The 22,392-nt window shown below is 41.5% G+C and overlaps 2 protein-coding genes across 7 annotated transcripts in view; one reads left to right on the top strand and one right to left on the bottom strand.

The window, feature by feature from the left end:
- Positions 1-13,411, bottom strand: part of LOC123499551 (protein neuralized-like) — a 147,547-nt gene extending 134,136 nt beyond the window's left edge. The window contains exon 1 of the mRNA XM_045247659.1: positions 13,274-13,411. Within this exon, the coding sequence (XP_045103594.1) occupies positions 13,274-13,307 (34 nt within the window). The 5' untranslated portion in view covers positions 13,308-13,411. The remainder of the gene's footprint in view (positions 1-13,273) is intronic.
- A 157-nt stretch (positions 13,412-13,568) lies between these two features.
- On the top strand, positions 13,569-21,805 carry LOC123499552 (ankyrin repeat and SOCS box protein 13-like). 6 transcript variants are annotated; one of them, XM_045247661.1, is made up of 7 exons: positions 13,569-13,628; positions 15,535-15,609; positions 16,260-16,441; positions 17,910-18,060; positions 19,199-19,339; positions 19,594-19,717; positions 21,481-21,805. In XM_045247661.1, the coding sequence occupies exons 2-7, from the start codon at positions 15,573-15,575 to the stop codon at positions 21,671-21,673; spliced, it is 828 nt and encodes a 275-aa protein (XP_045103596.1). In that variant the 5' UTR covers positions 13,569-13,628; positions 15,535-15,572; the 3' UTR covers positions 21,674-21,805. The 6 variants fall into 6 exon arrangements, with proteins under 6 accessions (XP_045103596.1, XP_045103595.1, XP_045103597.1 ...); XM_045247660.1 differs by having other exon boundaries at positions 13,586-13,792; XM_045247662.1 differs by having other exon boundaries at positions 13,586-13,792; positions 15,507-15,609.
- The last annotated feature ends 587 nt before the right edge of the window (positions 21,806-22,392 follow it).

Genomic DNA, 22,392 nt, shown 5'->3' with positions numbered 1-22,392 from the left:
CTTTGTAATCAATCTACTCTTCTCTCCTTTTGCTATCTCTCCCCTCCCTCCTCCTCAGTAGCCCTCCTTCCCACCACCTGTCCTTCATCCCATCCTCCTTCACGCTCTACCTCCTCCGTGTTACTAAGAACAACAACAAAACAACAGTAGGAGTTTAAGAAAAGAATGCTTCGTTTCATACCCACTTCCTGTCTACTCCAGCACCCACACGCCCTTCACATCCTTCATCACCTTCACCGCCTCCTTCAGGTCACCCACGCCCTTCACCTCCACCCACAGGCCACCAGGAGCCACCAAAATGATATATACAAGCTGACCCACACGCACACCCGACCACATAAAAGCAATAAAAGATCAAATTTTCCGTAATGACCGTGTGTGTGTGTGTGTGTGTGTGTGTGTGTGTGTGTGTGTGTGTGTGTAAATTTAGCTGAATGTTATTTTGATCCAACTTCCTCTTTTCACACACACACACACACACACACACACACACACACACAAAAAAATCAATATTGCAAGTCCCTGTTGAATTTTTTTTTATTTTCATTTTTTTTTTACCTCTGTACACTCAAAGTCTTCCCTTCACTATCCCAAACACAGCGAACACAAACCATATTATCCACCTTAAAGGGTTAATTTTACCATACAATTCAACCCTTTATGATTTGTTTCTGCTTATCATGCAATCTTATCTCCCGTTTCCCAATCTCTGTTACTCTCATTTACTTTTTTTTTTACCTCTCTGTGTTTGGCCTTCTTCGTTATATAGATAAAAAACACCTTTAGATATGTCCTTACTTCGCTATCTTTAATATTTCTATGCTCTCTTCATTAACCTCTTAAACTGCTTTGCCGGTTTACTCTCTCTCTCTCTCTCTCTCTCTCTCGCAGCACACGCCACCACTAAAACCACAACACATCGCCTCTTTCTCCCAAACTTTTCCTCTGAATGTCACTGTTTTCCCCGCCTGCGTATCATCAGGCCAGAGGAGGAAGAGGCGGCAAGGGAGGCACAGGGAAGGGGTGAGGAGAAGGGATGCAGGGGAAAGAGATGCGAGGTGCGAAAGTAACGCGGGGAAGGCAAGAATGCCGAAACATAAACAGGAGAAGGCGATAGTTTTGAGTCAGTACAATGTTTTAGTTAGGTTAGGATAGCTTGGTGTAGACGGGTGGCTGACAGGGATGAGTGAAGGAGGTGGAGTTACTTACAAAGAGTAGGAGTAGTAGTAGTAGTAGTAGTAGTAGTAGTAGTAGTAGTAGTAGTAGTAGTATAATAAAAGTAGTAGTAGTAGTAGTAGTAGTAGTAGTAGTAGTAGTAGTAGTAGTAGTAGTAGTAGTAGTAGTAGTACATAAGCAGCAACAAAAACAAGAAAAATTACAACTACTATAAATGCTGCTGCTGCTGCTGTTGCTACTACTACTACTACTACTACTACTACTACTACTACTACTACTACTACTACTACTACTACTACTACTACTACTATTAGCACCAACATCACCACCACCACCACAACAGTATTACCAAACATTCAAGCGCCAAGTGACAACAACATTACTTTAACAAGCTGCAGGAAACTCTCAACGCTGTTTTGCAAGATTCCAGAGGCAGTTTAACAAAGATACCATCACCAATAGGGGGAAAAATAAAAAAATAAACACCAAGAAACCCTTTACAAAGCATAATGACCTTTGAAAGCAGAGATGGGAGAGCAAAACGTTTCAGAATTCTAACCCTGAGACGCATATTTCTTTATTGCCACCATCACTCATCCACCCATCCACCGCATACTAAACAGGTTACTCCACTATTAACACTCAGTCCTCCACCATCACATTCCACATCTAGACCTCCACCTTCTTTTCTTTTTTTTTTTTTTTTTTTTTTTACCAACGTTACCGGAATAACCATCATCTGAGTTTCTTTTTATTATTTCTTCCCATTTCTTTCCTTCCTCTCTCTTTTCTTCATTCCTACTTTCTTCCATGCTTCTTTTTCTTCCCTTTCTTCTTCCTTTCCTTAGCGTCACCACTGTATACTATCATCCAAGCTTCTTTCTGATTCTTTCTTTCTGTTCCTTTCCTTTCTTCCTCCCTTTCTTTTCCTTCCTTTCTTCTTCCTTTCCTGACCGACTATCATCTAAGATTCTCCCTAGTTCTTCCATTCCTTTCTTTACTTCTATCATCTTCCTTCTTACTTTTCTATACATTTCTCTTTCCTTCCTTTAACATCACTACCATACCATCATCTGGGTCTCTTCCTGATTCCTCCTCCTCCCTCCTCTCTCCTCCTCCTTCTTTCTTCCTTTCCCCCTCTTCTCCTTCCTCCACCGGCGTCTTATATACACAGGCAATGCAGTGTAAACTTTTCCCTCGCTGTGCACAATGCTCGCCGCCCAAACACCGCCCGTGGATGTTAAAAGGGGCGAGTTTCCAGGCCACTTCTGACACTTTTGGGCAAACTTGGGTGATTTTATGGCTGGCGACTGTCTTCTGTGTGTGTGTGTGTGTGTGTTTCCTGTCTGGCTTTCTACTTTCCTCCCTACCTGTGTGTGTGTGTGTGTGTGTGTTTACCTGTCTGTCTGTCTGTCTGTCTATTTGTCTGTCTATACTTCATCAACACCTTCCTATCTATTTCTGCTTCTTCTGTCACCTTATACATTCATAATCTACTTGCCAACTTTCCTGTCTAATGTCTACCTGCCTGCTTTCTCTATCTATCTGTCAGCCTGTCTCTCTACACCGTCTTAAAAGCTGACTGTCTCGCTCCCTGTCTCTGCTGCACACTGCCTTACTCACCTCCTGCCTGTCTTACTGTCCGCCTGTCTGCTTTCATCTTGCTTCCAAAAGGCATCAAGGGAACATGAGGAGAGGAGTGGCGAGTGTTGAGTGACTGTAGTGTTGCAGTAAGTAATTAAAGTCATTATAAAAGTGGTAACGAGGCATCTGGCGCTTATTACGTTTACTATGTTATACTTTACAACCGCAAACACAAGAAAAATAATGAGAAAATAAACAAAAAACTAATGAAATGATAAGAAATACGTAATAACACGAGTGCCTTTTAAAAATGAACCGCTCCACTTAGACCTGAGCCATTTACCGAAAAAACCATAACGAAGACTTAATGATTCCTGGCACTGGTGGTTAGGGCAGGGGAAGGGGAGGGAAGAAGTGGGAGGGGGTGAGTGCCACGTGATCCGCTGGACAAACACCCGAGTAATGCGTGACCCGAGGCCGCTGTGTGACCTTTCGCTGTGCCTCTGAACGCGTCTCAGCTAATACAGCCAACACGTGACTTCCTAACACACACACACACACACACACACACACACACACACACACACACACACACACACACACATTCACTCACTCACTCACTCACTCTGCTTTTCCTTCTGTTTCTGCTCCTACTTCTCTTCTTCATCCTCATCTTTCCGCTGCTGCTCCTCCTCCTCCTCCTCCTCCTCCACTCACTCACTCACTCTCTGCTTTTCCTTCTGTTTCTGCTCCTACTTCTCTTTTTCATCCTCATCTTTCCGCTGCCGCTCCTCCTCCTCCATCATCATCATCATCATCATCATCATCATCATCATCTTCTTCTTCTTCTTCTTCTTCTTCTTCTTCTCCTCCTCCTTCTTTTCTTCACACAGACAGTCTCGCTAATCTCATTAGGGCTGTTGCTGTTTGTTATTTTCTTTGTAATTCTTTACATTTTCTACTCATTCTTATCTTTATCCTCTTCCTTCTCATCTTCTTTCCTCCCTCCCTCTGCCTCCTGAATCCGATTTTCTTAATTCTTATCGTCTTCTTCCTCTGCTACCTCATCTTATTCCTTCTCTTCCACCTACTTCTCCTTCCTCCTCCTTATTATTATTCTTCCTCCTTCGCTGCCTTTACTTTGCCTTCATTTATAAACTTCAAACTCACTTGCTTTGAGTTATTTATTTACTTTGCATATCTGTTTAGCATTTTGCGCCTTTTTCCTACAATTTCTTTATATAATATTTAGGTCTTAGTTCATTTTCTATATATTTCTCTATTTCTTCAGTTTTTTTTTCGTATATACTTGTTTGGTTTACTTATTTACTTTCTTTTTTTTTTTTTTTGCTATATTTGCGTTTTCCTATTTTTTTTCTTTTGCATATTTAATTATTTTTTATTTTATATATAACTATTTCCTACTGAAGTTTATTTCTCGTATATTGCTTCTCTCTCTCTCTCTCTCTCTCTCTCTCTCTCTCTCTCTCTCTCTCTCTCTCTCTCTCTCTCTCTCTCTCTCTCTGTGTGTTTAGTTTCTGACGTACGAAAATCTTTGCTGTTTAATTTTTTTTTTTCCCCTTATTCTTTATTCTCTTCATCTACATCCACCACGACTGAGGATACTAATGAATTAACAATGGAATAAGTGAATAAGTAAGTGAGTAAACAGGTAAATCAACACACAGACACACACATAAAGCTATATTGCTTAGTAAGTATGCATTCACTCCGATTCACTGTTTTCTTTGCAGATTTATTTACCTTATTTGCTTGTCCAATCCCGTCAAGCAAGTAAAGTTCAACGCATCATTGTTTTTGTACGAGTGTTTAAGCTCCGCACACACACACACACACACACACACACACACGTTAAGACCAGCAACAGGAGGTCACAGCCGCTTAAATACAATCTCACACACACACACACACACACACACACACACACACACACACACACACACACTCTCTCTCTCTCTCTCTCTCTCTCTCTCTCACACACACACACACACACACACACACACACACGCGTAGTGTAGTGGTTAGCACGCTCGACTCACAATCGAGAGGGCCGGGTTCGAGTCCCGGGATGGCGAGGCAAATGGGCAAGTCTCTTAATGTGTGGCCCCTGTTCACCTTGCAGTAAATAGGTACGGGATGTAACTCGAGGGGTTGAGGCCTCGCTTTCCCGGTGTGTGGAGTGTGTTGTGGTCTCAGTACTACCCGAAGATCAGTCTATGAGCTCTGAGCTCGCTCCGTAATAGGGAAGACTGGCTGGGTGACCAGCAGACGACCGAGGTGAATTACACACACCTTACATGCCAGAGTTTGCGTTCTAAATTAATCTCAGCTTACCAATTGCTCCATGCACAAAGCGATGCCCCAATTTCTCAAGCACGTAGAGATGCCGTGACCTTTGAGTGACCCCCCTGTCCCCCGCCGTCTCTCTCTCTCTCTCTCTCTCTCTCTCTCTCTCTCTCTCTCTCTCTCTCTCTGGTGGTTGAACTTCATCTGCCAACTTTATGACCCCACTAAAGGGAATCTCTTCTTACCCATTTCTCCTCCTCCTCCTCCTCCTCCTCCTCCTCCTCCTCCTCCCTTCCTCCTCTTTCCAGAGTGAGTGGGAGTAGGAATCGAACCAGCGTCAGGGAAAGTAGATTACAACATGCCAGTGGGTGTTTATCAGTAACCCGTTTCTTCTTTCTCCTCCTCCTCCCCTTTCTTCTTTTATTCTTTTATTCTTCCTCCTATTTCTTCTACTATAGTCTATTGTTTTATATTTGATTGTTCTCCTCCTCTTCCTTCCTTCTTTCCTTACTCTCTCTCTCTCTCTCTCTCTCTCTCTCTCTCTCTCTCTCTCTCTCTCTCTCTCTCTCTCTCTCTCTCTCTCCTTTCTTACTCCTCTTCCTCTTTCTACTTGAGTCTCCTTGCTACTTTTCTCTTTATTTCCAGCCAAAAATTCCTCATCTTCCAAGGATTCCATAGACTCGTGTACACACACACACACACACACACACACACACACACACACACACACACACACACACACACACACACACACTCACACACAGACACACACTATTCAGTCTTCTCCATCTCTCCTTCACCTTCTACAACCATCTCTTTTCTATCAATAATCTCCTCCCCCCCCCCACTACCTCTCACAACACTCCTCCACCATCTCTCACCCCGAACCTGCCACCACCTCCACAACACCCCATCCACACTGAGCGCCCCTCCGCAAACACCCTTCTACCCACACACACACACACACACACACACACACACCGAGAGATAGCGGGTACAGAGACAGAGGGGAGAGGGAAGAGGGAAAGTGAGGGGAGATCAGCAGGTGGGTGACAAGGTGTGTGTGATAGGGGAGGGGGAGCAGCAGGTGGTGGTGGGGAAGGGGTAATGGTGGGGGCGGCAGGTGGAAGGTGGGGAATGTGGGGATTGGGGGGGAGATGGCAGGACGTAGCTGGGCAGGTGGGCACGCGCCGTGTGAATTAGTAGGATGCAGCTGTCCTGTCTGGCTGGCTGGTTCTGGAGGAGGAGGAGGAGGAGGAGGAGGAGGAGGAGGAGGAGGAGGAGGAGGAGGAGGAGGAGGAGGAGGAGTGAGTGAGTGGAATACAGGAAAAAACGAAGCAGACAAGGTAGGAAGCAAGGCATTATGAGAGAGAGAGAGAGAGAGAGAGAGAGAGAGAGAGAGAGAGAGAGAGAGAGAGAGAGAGAGAGAGAGAGAGAGAGAGAGCGATACATATAAGGGCAGAGGACGCAGGGAAGAACATATTTGGCGACATGAGAAGCAGATGGAGACTTGTAAGGCGTGAATGAAAAGTGCATAGACGTGATGTGAATGACCGATAATTCTCTCTCTCTCTCTCTCTCTCTCTCTCTCTCTCTCTCTAATACTCGTTGGTCAGAACTCAGTGGCAAGTAATTAGATAAACGTGTCTTGGTTACATCTACCAAGTGGTATCGATGAAAACTTTGCTCCCGTTAGTTTGAGATAATAAAAGACATAATGTTCACAAATTTCAAGCGAGGAGCGTTAAAAATCATAACTTAAGTGTCCAGAATTAATGTATCGCTTTTATTTGCTAACTTTTAACGAGTGAACGATAATTATGCAAGATTTTTCCTTCTCTTAAGTTTGGTGATCCTTAACCAAGCCTCCTATTATTAAGAAAGTAAAGTTATTCATTGTAATCCTCTCGTTATTAATATTTCTGGAGTTACCAATAATCAAACACAAATTTCCTTCCATTTCTTTTTCGAGTCTTCTTGCAATTTTGACCAATATTTCTATCATACGAAATATTAAGACACACTTATGAGACAAACTAAAAAAAAAAAAAAAAAAAAAAAAAAAAAATAAAATAAATAAATAAATAAAAATGAAGTAAGCAAACCAAACTTATCTTTCAATAAACAAATTTTGAAATCGCCTTTTTTTTCCGTTTTCTTATATTTCCCGACTAATAATCCTGTCACGCAAAACTGCAACACATGCATACACACAACACACTTCAAAAATCATACATAACTTTCTACTTGTCTATTAATTCATGTTTACTCTTAAGGAACACGTCAACTTCAATAGACCCCTTTTAGCACTTTCTTACCATACACCCCTTTACCACTAACATAATAAATAAATAATAAACAAATAAATAAACACGAATGAAGGAAGAATACTAAAACAGGCAAACAGAAGCGGAGGTACAGATAACGACATAATAAAAATCAATATAAAAAAAATAAACGAACTAACGAAATGACTGCCAAGATTCCCCGAGCGAGTTTTAACAGTAGCGGGGAGGAAGGAGGGAGAGAAGCAGGTGAGGCCGTGGTACTCGTAATATGAAGGTTAATGTGTTGGTACAGTGACGGCCAAGATTGTAAAGGCGAGTGTGTATGTAGCTGTACACTGCGGCAGCCCAGGACCGTGCGTGGCTCAGGTGCACACACAGACTTGCAGGCCAGGTAAACACGAGACCCAGGTGAGGAGGAGGAGGAGGAGGAGGAGGAGGAGGTGATGCAAGACGGGCGGCCATGCGTGAGCCCTCCTTTTCTTCTCTTCTCTTCTCTTCTCTTCTCTTCTCTTCTCTCTCTCTCTCTCTCTCTCTCTCTCTCTCTCGTGTTTAACTTCTGCCATACTCCAAAACTTTTCTGAATCCTCTTCACGTAACCACGGCAATCTCTCTCTCTCTCTCTCTCTCTCTCTCTCTCTCTCTCTCTCTCTCTCTCTCTCTCTCTCTCATAACTTTTTTTCCATCTCTAGCTGCTTCTCTCAAAAATCTTAGACGACTCCTACAACTTGGAATGAGAGAGAGAGAGAGAGAGAGAGAGAGAGAGAGAGAGAGAGAGAGAGAGAGTCTGAATTTCTAGGCAGATGATTATTCTCTCTCTCTCTCTCTCTCTCTCTCTCTCTCTCTCTCTCTCTCTCTCTCTCACCTTGAACAAGTCCCTCGTACCTTCAGTCAACCCTCAGGAGTGACTAGGTGGTCAATTACACACACAGCTGCTGCCTTGCCCCTGTATGCTGCCGCCTCCTCCTCCTCCTCCTCCTCCTCCTCTTGCTTCATTAGTAATTTAAACAGTCATTTTAATCTGGACAGCACATGCCTCCTATTAATTTAAGAGTTTACATTATACATCCATATATAAATTTGTCATTAGGCAGTGTTATTTATTTCTTTCCAACTTTGTCATGTCGATTCAATTGTTTAAAAATAGTAAAGTGTTTGGCATTATTGGTATGTGGTATCGAACAAAGATAATGAAACATGAGGAAAGAAAGGTTGATGGATATAAGATGTTACTTGTGGATATAACAGAGTAACTGCTTGACACACCAATTGAGAAAAAAAAAGATAAAAATAGAAGATAGATATAACAAACTAATGACAACTATCTAATCAACTTATCTATTGATTACCCATTAATCAATTAAATACCTAACAAATAGATCAACTGACTCTGTACCCCAATAGCCCTTTCTCTTCAATATATATAACTTACGGTAAATTCTCTTTAAATTATTTTTATACTTTCAGAAACATAAAACAAACCTTTTCTCTCTTCTCCTTTTCCTGTGTCTCTAGGCAAACATTTTTATTTTCACAGGACAATTAAAGTTAACCGAGAGACACCATAGTAACAATAAAATGATAAAAATTTGTTATTGTTAAAAAATCAAAGTAATGTGTTTCCTTTCCTGCGTCCCAATGGAAACAAACACTCCCATAATTATAAAGGTTAACGAAACAACGATAACAAAAGTAAAATGTCTAAGATTAACTGTTTAAAAGCCCAGCAACGCGCGTCCTGTCATTCACCTCAATACAAACAACATTCCCACTGTTTTGAAGACCAACTTGCAAACATAGTAACAATAAAAGGACTAAAACCTACTCCTGCTTAAAATCCTAGTAATGCGTGTTCACTTCCTAAGGGCAGAGACAAGGACTTCAACGCATCAGTGCCCCTGTAGTTTACCTAAGGAATACAAGGGCGACTCCAGTACCAGCACCCCCCAACCTCACCACCCAACCGCTGCTCCCGTGCGTGGAAAGGGGGCGTGGCTCAGGTGAGGGAGGGAATGTGATAGCAGGTTGGGATGATGTAAGGAGAGGTGGTAGGGGTGGATTGGAGGTAAGGCAAGTAAAGAAGGTAAAACTTGGGTGTTGGAGAGGTATTGGGGAGGTGAGATGGTGGCACAGGTGAAGGAAGGTGTGGTTTGGGTCAAGGTGGAGTGAGGAAGAGGTGGGGGAGATGACAGGTGTGTTTGAGGGGTGGGGTGAGGGATGGGTCAGGCATGGGCAGGTGTGTTAAAGGGATGAAGGGATAGGGGTGAGGCGGGGCAGGTGTGAGGGTTAGTTGAGGAGTACAGGGAGAAATCTACATAATTATGGTCTTTACGTAACACTCGCTGCTAATTGCTCCCTCATCAGCTGACCATGCTCGCTCTCGCTCTCTCTCTCTCTCTCTCTCTCTCTCTCTCTCTCTCTCTCTCTCTCTCTTCTTTCAAATTTTATCTCATCACTCTCCTCTCCCTATGTCTTCTATTGTTCTTCCTTCTCTCCCATCTCTCCTTCTTATTCCTCTTAATTAATCGTTCTTAATCTCTCCTTTCTTTGTTCTTTACTCATTCATCGTAACTTTTTTTCCCTTCCTTCTTTCTTTCTTCACGGTCTTCTATTTTTTTCCCCTCATCATCCTCTCCACTTCTATACACACACAAGCACTGAACACCCCTCCCCCTTAATCCACTTCCTTATACCCATCCTCCCGCTTCCACCCTTCAGCCCCCCCACAGCTGCCAAAACCCAAGGCGGCCATTGGTTGCAGAGAGGAGCGGTCAACCAATCCGAAGCCAGAAGCCTCCAGGTGTCACACACACACACACACACACACACACACACACACACACACACACACACACACACACACACACACACACACACACACACACACACACACACACACACACACACACACACACACACACACACACACACACACACACACACACACACACACACACACACACACACACACACACACACACACACAAACACGTGCCTGCATTTAGCTGCACGTGTCTGTATGACTGCATGCAACGACACTTAATATTGTTGACATAGTTGCCACTGAAGTTAATCTCTTTCTCACTCTCTCACTCACTCACTCACTCACTCACTCACTCACTCACTCTCTCTCTCTCTCTCTCTCTCTCTCTCTCTCTCTGAAAGTGCGTAATAAAGTACCAGAAAAAAGCATGAGAGAGAGAGAGAGAGAGAGAGAGAGAGAGAGAGAGAGAGAGAGAGAGAGAGAGAGAATGAGGTGATCGAAGAAGCTAGGACAGGAGGAGAAAAGAGGAGTGACGGGGAGAGAAAGGAGTAATGGGAGAGGAGAAGGAATGGAGAGAAGTGGGGTGAAGAGGGAGAGGAATGGAAGTGACCGGGAGTGACTGGAGGAGGAGGGTGAGGAGAGGTGAGTGGAGGGAGGAGAGGATTGAATGAGTGAGCAGTGAGTGCAATGAGTGTGAGAGCGGAGGAGATCAATGAGGCATGACTGGGAGGGAACAGAACATTGGTAGACAAAGGAGGAATAACAGGGAGAGAAGAGGAATGAGAGGGAGGGGAGAGCAATGAGCGAGGAGTAACTTCAGTAAGTAATGATAAGGCCAACAGTTATGAGGAATGAGGAGTGACAAGAGTGAAGAGAGCATTGAAAGAATGACGAAAAGGCCTTGAGGAATGAGAGAGAGAGAGAGAGAGAGAGAGAGAGAGAGAGAGAGAGAGAGAGAGAGAGAGAGAGAGAGAGGATGAGTGACTATATAAGTGGAGTGAGGAAGAAGAAAGAGACATGACAAAGAGTGAAAAGAACATTGAGAGGTTACGACAAGATCTTGGGGAATGAAGAGGCGACAAAGCATGAACGAAGCTTGAGCGAAGCATGAGCGAGGCACGTGGCACTGTAAGGTAAGTCGCGGCTACGGTCACTAAGCATGAACGCATTACGACACACGTGGAGCTCAGGAGTATGCCATTTCAAGGTGTAACTAGGCCAGCCAGGTAAGTTTTCTGTCACTCGCGTCACCTCCCCCTGCCTCGCCCTTGTGTGCTGACAGGCACTGCTGACAGGGGTCGTGACTGCCTGGTGCTAGCGGGGGCAAGGGGAGCCAGCCACCCAGATAGGTCGCCAGGTAGGACAAGTAAGTTGACCCTACTTCACTAGCCAGTCACTAGAACGTCATCATCACCACTAACAACTCTACCTACTTTTAGGATTATTTCATTTGTTCAAATTATTCCTTGGTATGAAGGAGGTTGGTATAAATAAAAGCCTTGTGAAATCCCTACAAGGAGAAAAGGACCACAAAGGAAAAAAAATATATCACGTTAGATCAAGTTAGATTAGGGTAAATTCGCTTTGGATTATACACCATAACCTAACCTATAACTCAACCTTTTCCTTGTTCACCATAAAAAAAAAAAAAAAAAAAAAAGCTCGTGTCTGGTCAAGTGCTCTGCTCCTTCACAAGACGACGGACACGTTACTCTGCCCTAACAAGCACTCAAGGTCTGCCCTGAGGTGCGATAAGCCTTCAGGGACGCGTCACTTGATGCCACAGGGACCACTAGAGGGAGGCGGTACAACAAGGGCGCCCTCCACATCCTCTCGTCCCTACAGTGAGTGTGGTCAGGGTGGGTACAAAACAAGCACTGTGTGAGGCCCGGGTAGGTTGCTACTACCACTAAGATCTGTACCAGGGTCGGCTGTTTATCGAGATCAGCTTGCCATTAGTGATAATATATTGGTGTCACAAGGCTCTTACTGTCCTGTTTGTAAACGCGCAGATGAGATAACCCACTTAAGTGTCACGTATTAGTGTTTAATATTAATCCGACTTCTATATGAATTATGACAGCTTCATGTACTGTCTGTTCTGTACTTATTGTTTAGAGTGGCTAGTGTAGTTCATCATACATAGCCTCGCAGGATCCGACTTGTGCAGCTGTTTGTTCTTCCTTGTGTGCACTACGGGCGAATATTAGGCGTGAGAAACCTTCATGAATGATTTTGTACCATTTTCTGAATTTTTTTTAATATTCGTGCTATTAAGGAAGGTGAATTTGATTTTATGCAATGTCTCGTAATAGTAAGATACTGCATGTACTGCTATTACCTCTTGTTCTTCATTCGTGTACTGCGCGCGAATATTATGCGTATGAAACTTTAAGAAACAATTTTTGTACAATCTTCTTCAACTATTTTATGTTATTTGAGCGTCATTAAGGAATATGGGTTTGACTTTCAATAATACTCGCTAATTTTCAGTGTTATTTCACCCTTCCCTCATCCCCCTCCATCCCACACCACCGCCGCCTCCGCTGCCGCCGCCGCCAATGAAACCCACCGCAGGCATTACAGATATTATGGGAAATTTAATTAAAAATAAGTATTTCGTTAACCCCAGCCTCGCTACTTCCCGCGGCGAGGATAAAAGCCTGCACGCTGAATACAGGAAAATCGTTTGTGGGAAAATTAGTCTGCGTGAAGGCAACGTGGCAACAACAATAACAACATGACAACAACAACGCAATAACAATAAACACTTATATATCGAACAATGTAGCCGTTTCTCGCGTACATTCATAATAACATACAACTAAAAATTAAACATGATGAACTTGCGATGTTTTAATGCACTAGACAACATCGCACTGCTATTTGCAAACACGGGAAGGATGTAAACAAACCAAACACACATCACGTAGTATGAAGTACACTTTTCTTTAAACACAAGCAATTCTGTCTCTAAGGTCCTGACAGCCAGCCAGCCCGCCCTTCACGGTCCTCACCACCCCTAAAGGCACTGGAGGCAAGGCTGCAGAAGTCAACACACCAGTCCGTAAATAAACCTACGTACCCCTGACACAACACACGAAGCTGTCATTCACCTCTTTTGATTAACAGCATCCCAACATCTCTTGACACATACCTGACTGACAGAAGGCACTGCTGGACTGTCCCATATCCCTAGCGGGACTATGATATCGCTTTAATAGAGAGAAATCACCACCGTCTGAGTGTACGGCTGCCTGTGCTGTCGTCTGTTGGCTGAGCGCTGGCGACTTGCGGGGAAGGTTTCGCTTCCTGAACGGCGCCGCGTAGATCAGTGTTTTGTAATATTATCTACTGCTAATTCGTTTTGTATATCACTCTGATCCATTAATTTCCTTCATTTTCGCTATTTCTGTTTTCCTAAATGTGTAGTCTTTAGCTATGCAGGGTAATGCGCCATCTGTGGGTGGCGCGGGCAGGCGGGCGGGTAAACACGCATCAGCTGGCCCAAGGTAAACAATTCATGTTGCGTGTCGCGTTTCGTGGATTGACTTTTGTTTCGATGCATTCGAGGTGTTCGTCTTCTCTGCTGCTTCAAGTTTACCTCCTTCACCTACCCGAGGGAGTGAGGCGTGTGTCGTCAAGTTCTACTCGCTGATTCGGAAGTTGTGCAGTGGTTAGCAGTGCAAGTTAAAAATAATTGGTCTGCCAGATTATCATGAATGATTGTTCATATAACATTGTGGTGTATGAGCAATGATATGGTATTCTATGATAATGACCATCTCTTATATTTACAAATTAACTAAATGCATGCCTGTAAACCTCTATAAGTCGTTAGACTGTTACTTCTAGATGCTTGTGTCACACTGGAGTCTTACAATGATTATGCCGATAACACTGTGATTGTTTGTCCTAGCCCGGCAGATTGTTATAAAAATCAAAGGCAATTACAAATTTCTTCCCCATCAAGAGAATATGCTAATGTAAGTGATTCAAGTAATTTCAAGAATGGGGTTCTTTAAAACCAATTGAAATTATTTAGGTGTTAAGGCTTCAGTAAAGATATAAAGGTTTATAAAAAAATATATATTTGTGTGAAAGAATAATGATAGGTTGTATTAGGCTAGATTCTCATGTTCAACAAGTCCCCAAAATTTGTGGGGATTGAAGCAATTCTGAGACTAGTAGCATGCCCTGGAAATGGATCACAAAATTTAAATTACCAGGGAAAAGAAATTTTCTCATCTTTTGATTTTGTCATGTTGTAAGTGAATTATTTTATCTGACTTCCATTTGTATATGATGGGTGGAAATGATACCTTGCTTAGTGATTTCTGCTTACTTACATAATGTCATGATTGTCAAAAATGTTATTGACAAAGTCATTGGAGGCTTCTTTACACTTCCTCTTTTTGCATTGCTTTTCATGAAAATTTTTGTCTTTACTTTATTGTTATGTGTAAAAGAGATGTAACTTAATATTGAGAATGAAGCCTATTATTATTTTTTTATGTGCATAAAACAGGTTTAGAATACAAGAATAATTTCTGAGTTAAATGCTTTTCTTCAGTGAACTCAACTTCATTGCAGGCAGGAAAAATCAAATAAGGTAGTGCTCCAAAGTTTACCACTGAACGGGATGAAGAAGTGAGGACATTGGATAACTCTGTTATTTGGAAGATATATACAAGAGAGGTGAAAATAACTGGAAAGCCTTGTGTAACTTTGTGCAAGAGTTAACCAGTACTCTCAATTATTCATACCTCTTTCTGGTAAACTCTAGAACCCTCTACCTGCTTCTGTATTTCTGCCTTCCCACAACTTATCTCCTTTTAAGAGGGAGGTATCGAGACATTTGCTCCCTCATTATGGTTAACGCTTTTCTTTCTTCTAGAGAACCAGCACCCAAGTGGGCTTTTTTTTTTTTTTTTTTGCCCTTAGCTGGCCCTCTCTCCTACATAAAAAGAAAAAAGCAAGGCTACAAATATAGAATTAAATCTATTTCTAAGTGAATAGAAGAATGATGATGCAGATTACTGAATAACCTAGAAAGTGATATAAGAGATTTGGAAATGAGCATATTGTATTGAGTGCACATAAGACCTGTTAGTGTACTTAACACAGCTTGTGTATATGTGTTCTTAATGTCATCACATTCCATTTATTTTTGAAAAAAAAAAAAAAAAAAAAATCAGCTGTTCAAACATTTATTTATATGTATATACATATATCCCTTATTTACTTTCACATTTGATCAGATGACTACACTTGATTTTTCTTTTCAAGTAGTGCAAATTTTTTTATCCATCTTTTAAGGTAGCTCAGTGTTACTAGACTAACATAATCTAGACATATGCTGACACACATATTGTTGCATATTTATACAGATCTTTCATTCCATAACTGCCTGATCAGTGACTTGGTGGTGGTAAAGAGGTGCACTTGTCGGCACCATGGCTGTGTCTCCGGCCGGGGATGAGGCTTACACCCGTGAGTACGTGTGTGAGGCAGAGAGAGAGATATGATGGCTGTGAAGGTTGTAGTATCTGTTAGACTGCTGCAAAAATAATGAGTCAGAGGTCATTAATGTTTATCATCCATTAATGCTTGAAAGTTCAACCTCATTGAGATGAAGCAGAACTAATGAGTCCAGTGTAATTCAGTATGTCAAGAAATCAAGCAACTCTGCAAAGAAATGAAAATTGAAGTATCTAATACCCTTACATTTATATTGGCTTTATTTCTCACAGAGATTTTATAAACTAAACACATTTGTAATGGTGTAGTGTTATAGAATGCAACTACAGTATTAGGTGCAGTTCACATAGAAAACTATTATGACACTCAACCCTCTTTCCTGCTGTGCACAGGGTGGGAAGGCAAAACAGTAGCAGATGGCCACACTCCCATTCTCTCACCATTTGTGTTGCTAACATATACAGCCTCAGCCTGAAGTGTGGGACCAGACAGCATTTAGTGAACCATAAAGTTGTGTCATCCACAATACAAGTATTATACACAAATATAGAGTCTCATGTCTGAAATATTTTCATTGGTTTGAATTGCATTTATGATCAACATTGGCCTTGAGTCTTGTGAGTAAATGTGAACGGATGTAAAAAGCTTGTCTTGTCTTATAGGAGTTCAGCTGTTCCCACTGCACAATGCTGTGGCATCCAAGAACTTCAAACACGTGCGAGATCTTGTTGATGACGGACACGACATCAACGAACAGCACTATGACCGTGTGACGCCGCTGCACATGGCCTGTCTAACCGGGGACCAGCACATCACCCGCTTCCTGCTGGAGCATGGTGCCTGGGTGAGGCTAGGGGGCAACCAGGAGGGTTGGGCATGGAAGACAGCATGCTATGTCTTAGGTCTAATGCACAAAACTCTTTTTATTAACTACGGAGAATATGTCCAAATATTTATAATGTAATTTTGTATTTTCTTGTGTGAAGTTTAGAAAATCTTCAACAGCTCATATGCAGTCATCTCTCAAGAAATTTTACTCTCTCCCCAGTTGCTTAAAGACTCAGTTTGTGTAGGATAAGGTGTAAGAATTTTTTGATGTTGTTTTATCTAAGTGAATGGTTTAATTAAAGCAATTTAATTTACCATCTGAAAGAAACACATCAGTTTTCATTTTGTAATGCTAGAACTGTTTAAAAATTTATCTCTGCACTTCATCAGGAGCAATTATAACATAAGGGTTTTGTATCAATTTATAATTAACATTTACAGATCAACACAGCTAAAATAGTTGAATTTGAAATGATTTGTTTTCTTGCAAACAAACCAATTTAGGGTACTGTTGCTATACCATGATTACACTTTTTAATACATCCTCCTCAAAACATATTTGTTCTATATTAATTTGTTCAGAGCCAGTTGTTGCCAACAAATTTAATCAGTTGAGTGGACACAGGAAGGTTTTCTGACACCTTGTGTGGACCCACAGACCGTCAAGGAGGTTAGACAGCATTGGTATCATAATATATTCACTCATGCTGTCCGGGACATCAGGGCACGTGGACCTGCAGCAGTATGAAAGCATCAGCCAGATCTACAGTGCTGCATTGTGTACATTTGTCTGTAAGAGACATCCTGCTTCAGGATTTTGCTGTTGCCACTGTTTTTGCAGGTGGCATTGCTGTAGTTAGTGTTACTGGTGTTGGTCATTGCCACACAGCTCATTATAACACAATGCTGTCTAGTAGAGAGAAGTGGCACTGGAAACTGTTCATCCAAGTGAGTTTTCATTACACTATAGGTCTCACTTGTGTCTTCTAGAGCTTCATGAGGCCCTTAGTGTCAAGTAGGTGGCCATGCTACACTTCACAGGTGGCAGTCAAAGATGAGGTTGGAATTTTTCTACTTCTAAGATGTTGATGATAAGAGTGTGCTCTCCAAACCTCAGCTGACTTTCAAGCAACTTGATGTGTTCTTACCAGTGTGACATGAGCATGGCTTGCTTTATACCATCTGCCCCAGCCCATGATGCCACCAAGTTGTCACATGGTGGCATTTTACATGTTCATTGTCTCCTCTCTGATACACTTGTGGGAAAAGAAAAAAGTATAGTCATCTGTGTAGATCGTTGTTACTGGTGAATATTTCTAGTTGTCTGTCTGTAATCTTTCCATCATGTGTCCTTATCAGGTACAAAACCAGGGTGTGTCCCATTCAAGTCTGCTGTTTAAGATTCCTAATCATGGTATTTAAAAATATTTTACTGTTGTTTATTATTCATCTGAATTGTATATTTGTTGTATCATACTTTTCAGGTCAACGCCCAAAGCATAGACAACAGTACACCGCTGTGTGATGCATGTGCAGGAGGTAGCGTGGACTGTGTGAAGCTACTACTGACCAGTGGGGCACTGGTTAACCCTCCCCTGCTGCCTGCCACACCACTTCATGAGGCAGCACTCAGAGGTGAGACTGATGGAAGCTTTGTCTCTCTGTTCAGTTCTGGGTATCATGCTAACTTGTTCATGTTTCTTTGATTGTGAGCATGCTGTTGTGATGGATTTTTTGGTTACTAACAGGAATTTCTTTTTACTAATAGTTAAGATTGATGATGGAAAAATTCCTGACATATCCTATTCTGTAAATGTGAATATGCATTATTTAGTTTTTCTCGCCCCTCCAACTGCTTACTCTGTATAAGGGCCTTATCCGTCCCTGTATGGAGTACTCTTCGCATGTTTGGGGGGCTTCCAGTCACACAGCTTTGCTTGATAGGGTGGAATCGAAAGCTCTTCGTCTCATCAACTCCCCTCCTCTGACTAACTGTCTTCAGTCTCTTTCTCACCGCCGAAATGTTGCATCCCTTTCTATATATATTTTATCGCTATTTTCATGGTAACTGTTCTACTGATCTTGCTAACTGCATGCCTCCCCTCCTCCTGCAGCCACGCTGCACAAGGCTTTCTTCTTCCTCTCATCCCTATTCTGTCCAACTCTCTAATGCAAGAGTTAACCAGTACGCTCAATCATTCATCCCTTTCACTGGTAAACTCTGGAACTCCCTCCCTGCATCTGTATTTCCGAATTCCTACAACTTGTCTTCTTTTAAGAGGGAGGTATCGAGGCATTTGCTCCCCTAATTCTGGCTGACGGTTTTGGCACTTTTTGAAGTCTTTGGAGAGCCAGCGCTCAAGTGGGCCTTTTTCTAACTTTCTTTTTTTTGCCCTTGGCTGGCCCTCTTCCCTACGTAAAAAAAAAAAAAAAAAAAAAAAAGTCGCAGGAAATTGTGGAATTGTAGTAAGAATTATTACTGCACGGAGTTTAGGTGCTCTGTGATGCAAATGGATGAAAAGGATGTGAATAATTATGTAACAATTCATGGATATTGTTGTAATTTTCTGTTCATTTCTGTGTAGTGTCTCATTTCTCATTCCTGTAAAGACTGTCACCAACAGACTACATGTTCATTTTACAAATCTCATCTCCAGTATTCTTGTCCACATCCGTTGTGTTGCATTTCCTGCCACATCTCCAATGTTGCCGTATATTCAAATTATGCTTAGCTCTTTTTCTGCATGACTGACACCTTGACTTCCTTGAACAGGTTACACAGACATTGTGGCACTCCTTGTGACGGCAGGGGCTGACCTCAACGTCAATGATCTCCACTATGGCACACCACTCCATGCTGCGTGCTCCATGCAGGCACCCTCAGCAGATTGTATAAAGTTTCTACTAAGAGCAGGTGAACCATGTAACAGTTTGAACAAAAGTATAACAAAAATAGTTAGAGGAATTATTTGTACACAGAGCACCTTCGAATTCCACAGGTTTCATAATATGAAACCTGTGGAATTTGAAGGTGTATCAGGTACCTATTAAGAGGAGGTAAACCTTTGTGAACCAATTCAAACAACTACATAATGAGAATACTTTGATGAATGATTTACAGAGAATGTATTAGATCTATGGAGTGTAAAGGTGCCTCTTTATTTGCAGGTGCCAGTGTGAATGCCATAAAGAACCACAAGACTCCACTTCACTATATTGCAATGTACAGCAAGAGTGTGGAGGCGACACAGCTTCTCCTGGCTTACGGCGCTAATGCCTACATGCAAGACAGGTAACATTTGCTTCCATGGAGGCTCTTCTGTTGCTGACCAGTTGTGTTCATTCAGATTTATTTTCCTGCCCAAGTGCCAGAATTATAACTCACACTATATTCCATATCCATATACATGTATCTGGGATGATAACACATGGTACTGAGATGTTGCTATAGAGAAGTCACAGGAAAAGAGAGATGTTACAGATACGAGAATGTTAGGGGGAAAGAAATTAATGAAAAAAGGCAGAAAAAAAATTTAGGAATTAAGACTCGAAACCTTTAGAATTTAACGAGAAACCTTCTTTTGAGTATTCACATGAATGTGATAAAGTAATGATTTCATGACTACATGAGTTATTTCCCTTGGGGTGATGCTATCAGAGTTCCTGGTGGTGGCTCTTCAAGCATTTGCCTAGAAATTTACCTCACTGCTGGAAGTCCTCAGAAAGTCACTTCATATAACTGAGGGGCAGTAGAAAGGCTATCATGAAATCAACCAAGAAACACACAACAAGCAGATATGTGACCAAAACCTCCTTCCATGTTTAGTGGTAACTGTCTGTGTGCTATGGTGAGTGTTGTGTGAGAGCCAAAGGTTGGAGAGGAGTTACCATAGAGAACAATGTTTGTTAATGGCCAAATGACAAGGGATAATAAACCATATACTCCAAAATATTTTTGTTGGTGTTTATCATGCCATGCTCTCTCATCTCTCTTTAAACTTGACACTGTGTGTGCTGCTATATGCATAATCCTATGATTTGACTGCCAAATGAATTCTGGGTACTGTATTTGTTTTATAGTGGAATTGAAAAATGTGATATTTGTCTTTTTTACGAGTACTGTGTTTTGCTTAAGACTCTCCTTAAGTTGAATGTTTGGGGTTAGGGATGGATGGAGTGGGCAATGATATAGTAAGAGGAACAGCTATACTAACAGATGTTTTAGGTAATATAAGAAAAGAGAGTTGATTTGTTTTGTTACATTAAGAGAAAGGATGAGCAGTATTTTGGCAGAATGGGAGATAAGGACATGGATGGAAAAAGATAAGGCAAGCCAAAGAAGAGATGAGAGAGAGAGAGAGAGAGAGAGAGAGAGAGAGAGAGAGAGAGAGAGAGAGAGAGAGAGAGAGAGAGAGAGAGAGAGAGAGAGAGAGAGAGAGAGGAGGCAGAAAACAAAGTCTTACAAAAATACCATAACCTCCTATGAGCATGGAAGAGGTGGCAATACAAGACAATTTTGAGGTATTTGTTGTGGTTCAAAGACTTCTGGTAAATTATAGGATTGGTAGGACCCTGCACCTCAGTGGTATTAGGAAGTAAGCTAAAGGAAATTTTATTTTTGTCATTGTCAGTTTTGGATTTGTGATTTCCCTCATCAGAAAATCACCATGGCATTGGTTGGAGATTTCTTACTTTTTCAGATTTCAGTATTTTTGCTTATGTAATCTCTAGACTTTATAATTCCTAATTTATGGTATGAGGAAAGATTTATTGTCTTAGCAAATATTCAGCATTCACTCTTGAATATCTAGCAATGTACTGTAGAGTGTTGTTTAATTAATTCTAAAAAGAAAAAGAAAAACTGCTTGCCTATACGTACTGAATTTTTTGTGGCCAGAGCTTATTTACATATTAAGTGCAAACAGCAAATTAAATGAGAGAAATTGAGCTGGCTTGCTGGATGGAAAAACAAGAAAAGTGCATGGGAAAATGAAAAGCAGGAAATGAAAAATGGAAATTTATCACTAAAGGCATCCCATCCCTCACCACCCACAGCCATGGGTGCACTGCCCGACATCTGGCCGGTCCATCCTCTGCCATGGCCAAGGTGCTAGCAGCCCATGAGAAGTGTCCGCCGTCCCTCACCCAATGCTGCCGGCTGGCCATCAGGTCACAGCTGGGGCCTGCCAGACTGCAGCACATCACCCAGCTGGAGGCACCCTCAGTCCTGATTGGCTTCCTACAGTAGTACATAAAGCCCTTCTATTTTTTCCTAGTCTATCAAATTTATATCAAAATTTATAGATTTATTAATTGGTAAAGCCTTTGTATTAATCATACTGTATATGAGTTCTATTATTTTTGTGTTGATTATAATATATATATATATATATATATATATATATATATATATATATATATATATATATATATATATATATATATATATATATATATATATATATATATATATATATATATATATATATATATATATATATATATATATATATATATATATATATACATATAGTATGTATATATATATGTATTTATATATGTCATTATGTAACATTTACATGACACATATTTGAAGGTGTACTTACCTGTACTGACAGCAACACATCATTAGCATTTATCCCCACGTTATTATTAGAGTATGTGTGTGTATGTATGTGTATGTGTGTGCATTTGAGCATGTGTATGCCTGTATGTGTATGTGTGCATGTGTGTGATCATTCTCCTGTGTTTGAAGTATTTCTTAGTGTTCTGCCTCACAATGAATGGAGTGTTCATTATAGAGGAGAATACTGTCCATCCGTGTTGGAAGCATCTGTGCAGGGAAAATTGTCTTTCCTGTCTTAAGGTGGGTTTCTGGGGAAATCTAGCAGGCATACAAAATGTATGTTTCCTCCAAGTGGCTATATATGAAATTTTGTCAATTTCATGGAATTTGGTTGAAGTGTT

The sequence above is a fragment of the Portunus trituberculatus genome, chromosome 50 (assembly GCF_017591435.1).
Source record: "Portunus trituberculatus isolate SZX2019 chromosome 50, ASM1759143v1, whole genome shotgun sequence".
Lineage (NCBI taxonomy): Eukaryota > Metazoa > Arthropoda > Malacostraca > Decapoda > Portunidae > Portunus > Portunus trituberculatus.
Note: the sequence above shows the minus strand (reverse complement) of the source record. Positions and strands in the feature narration are given on the sequence as shown.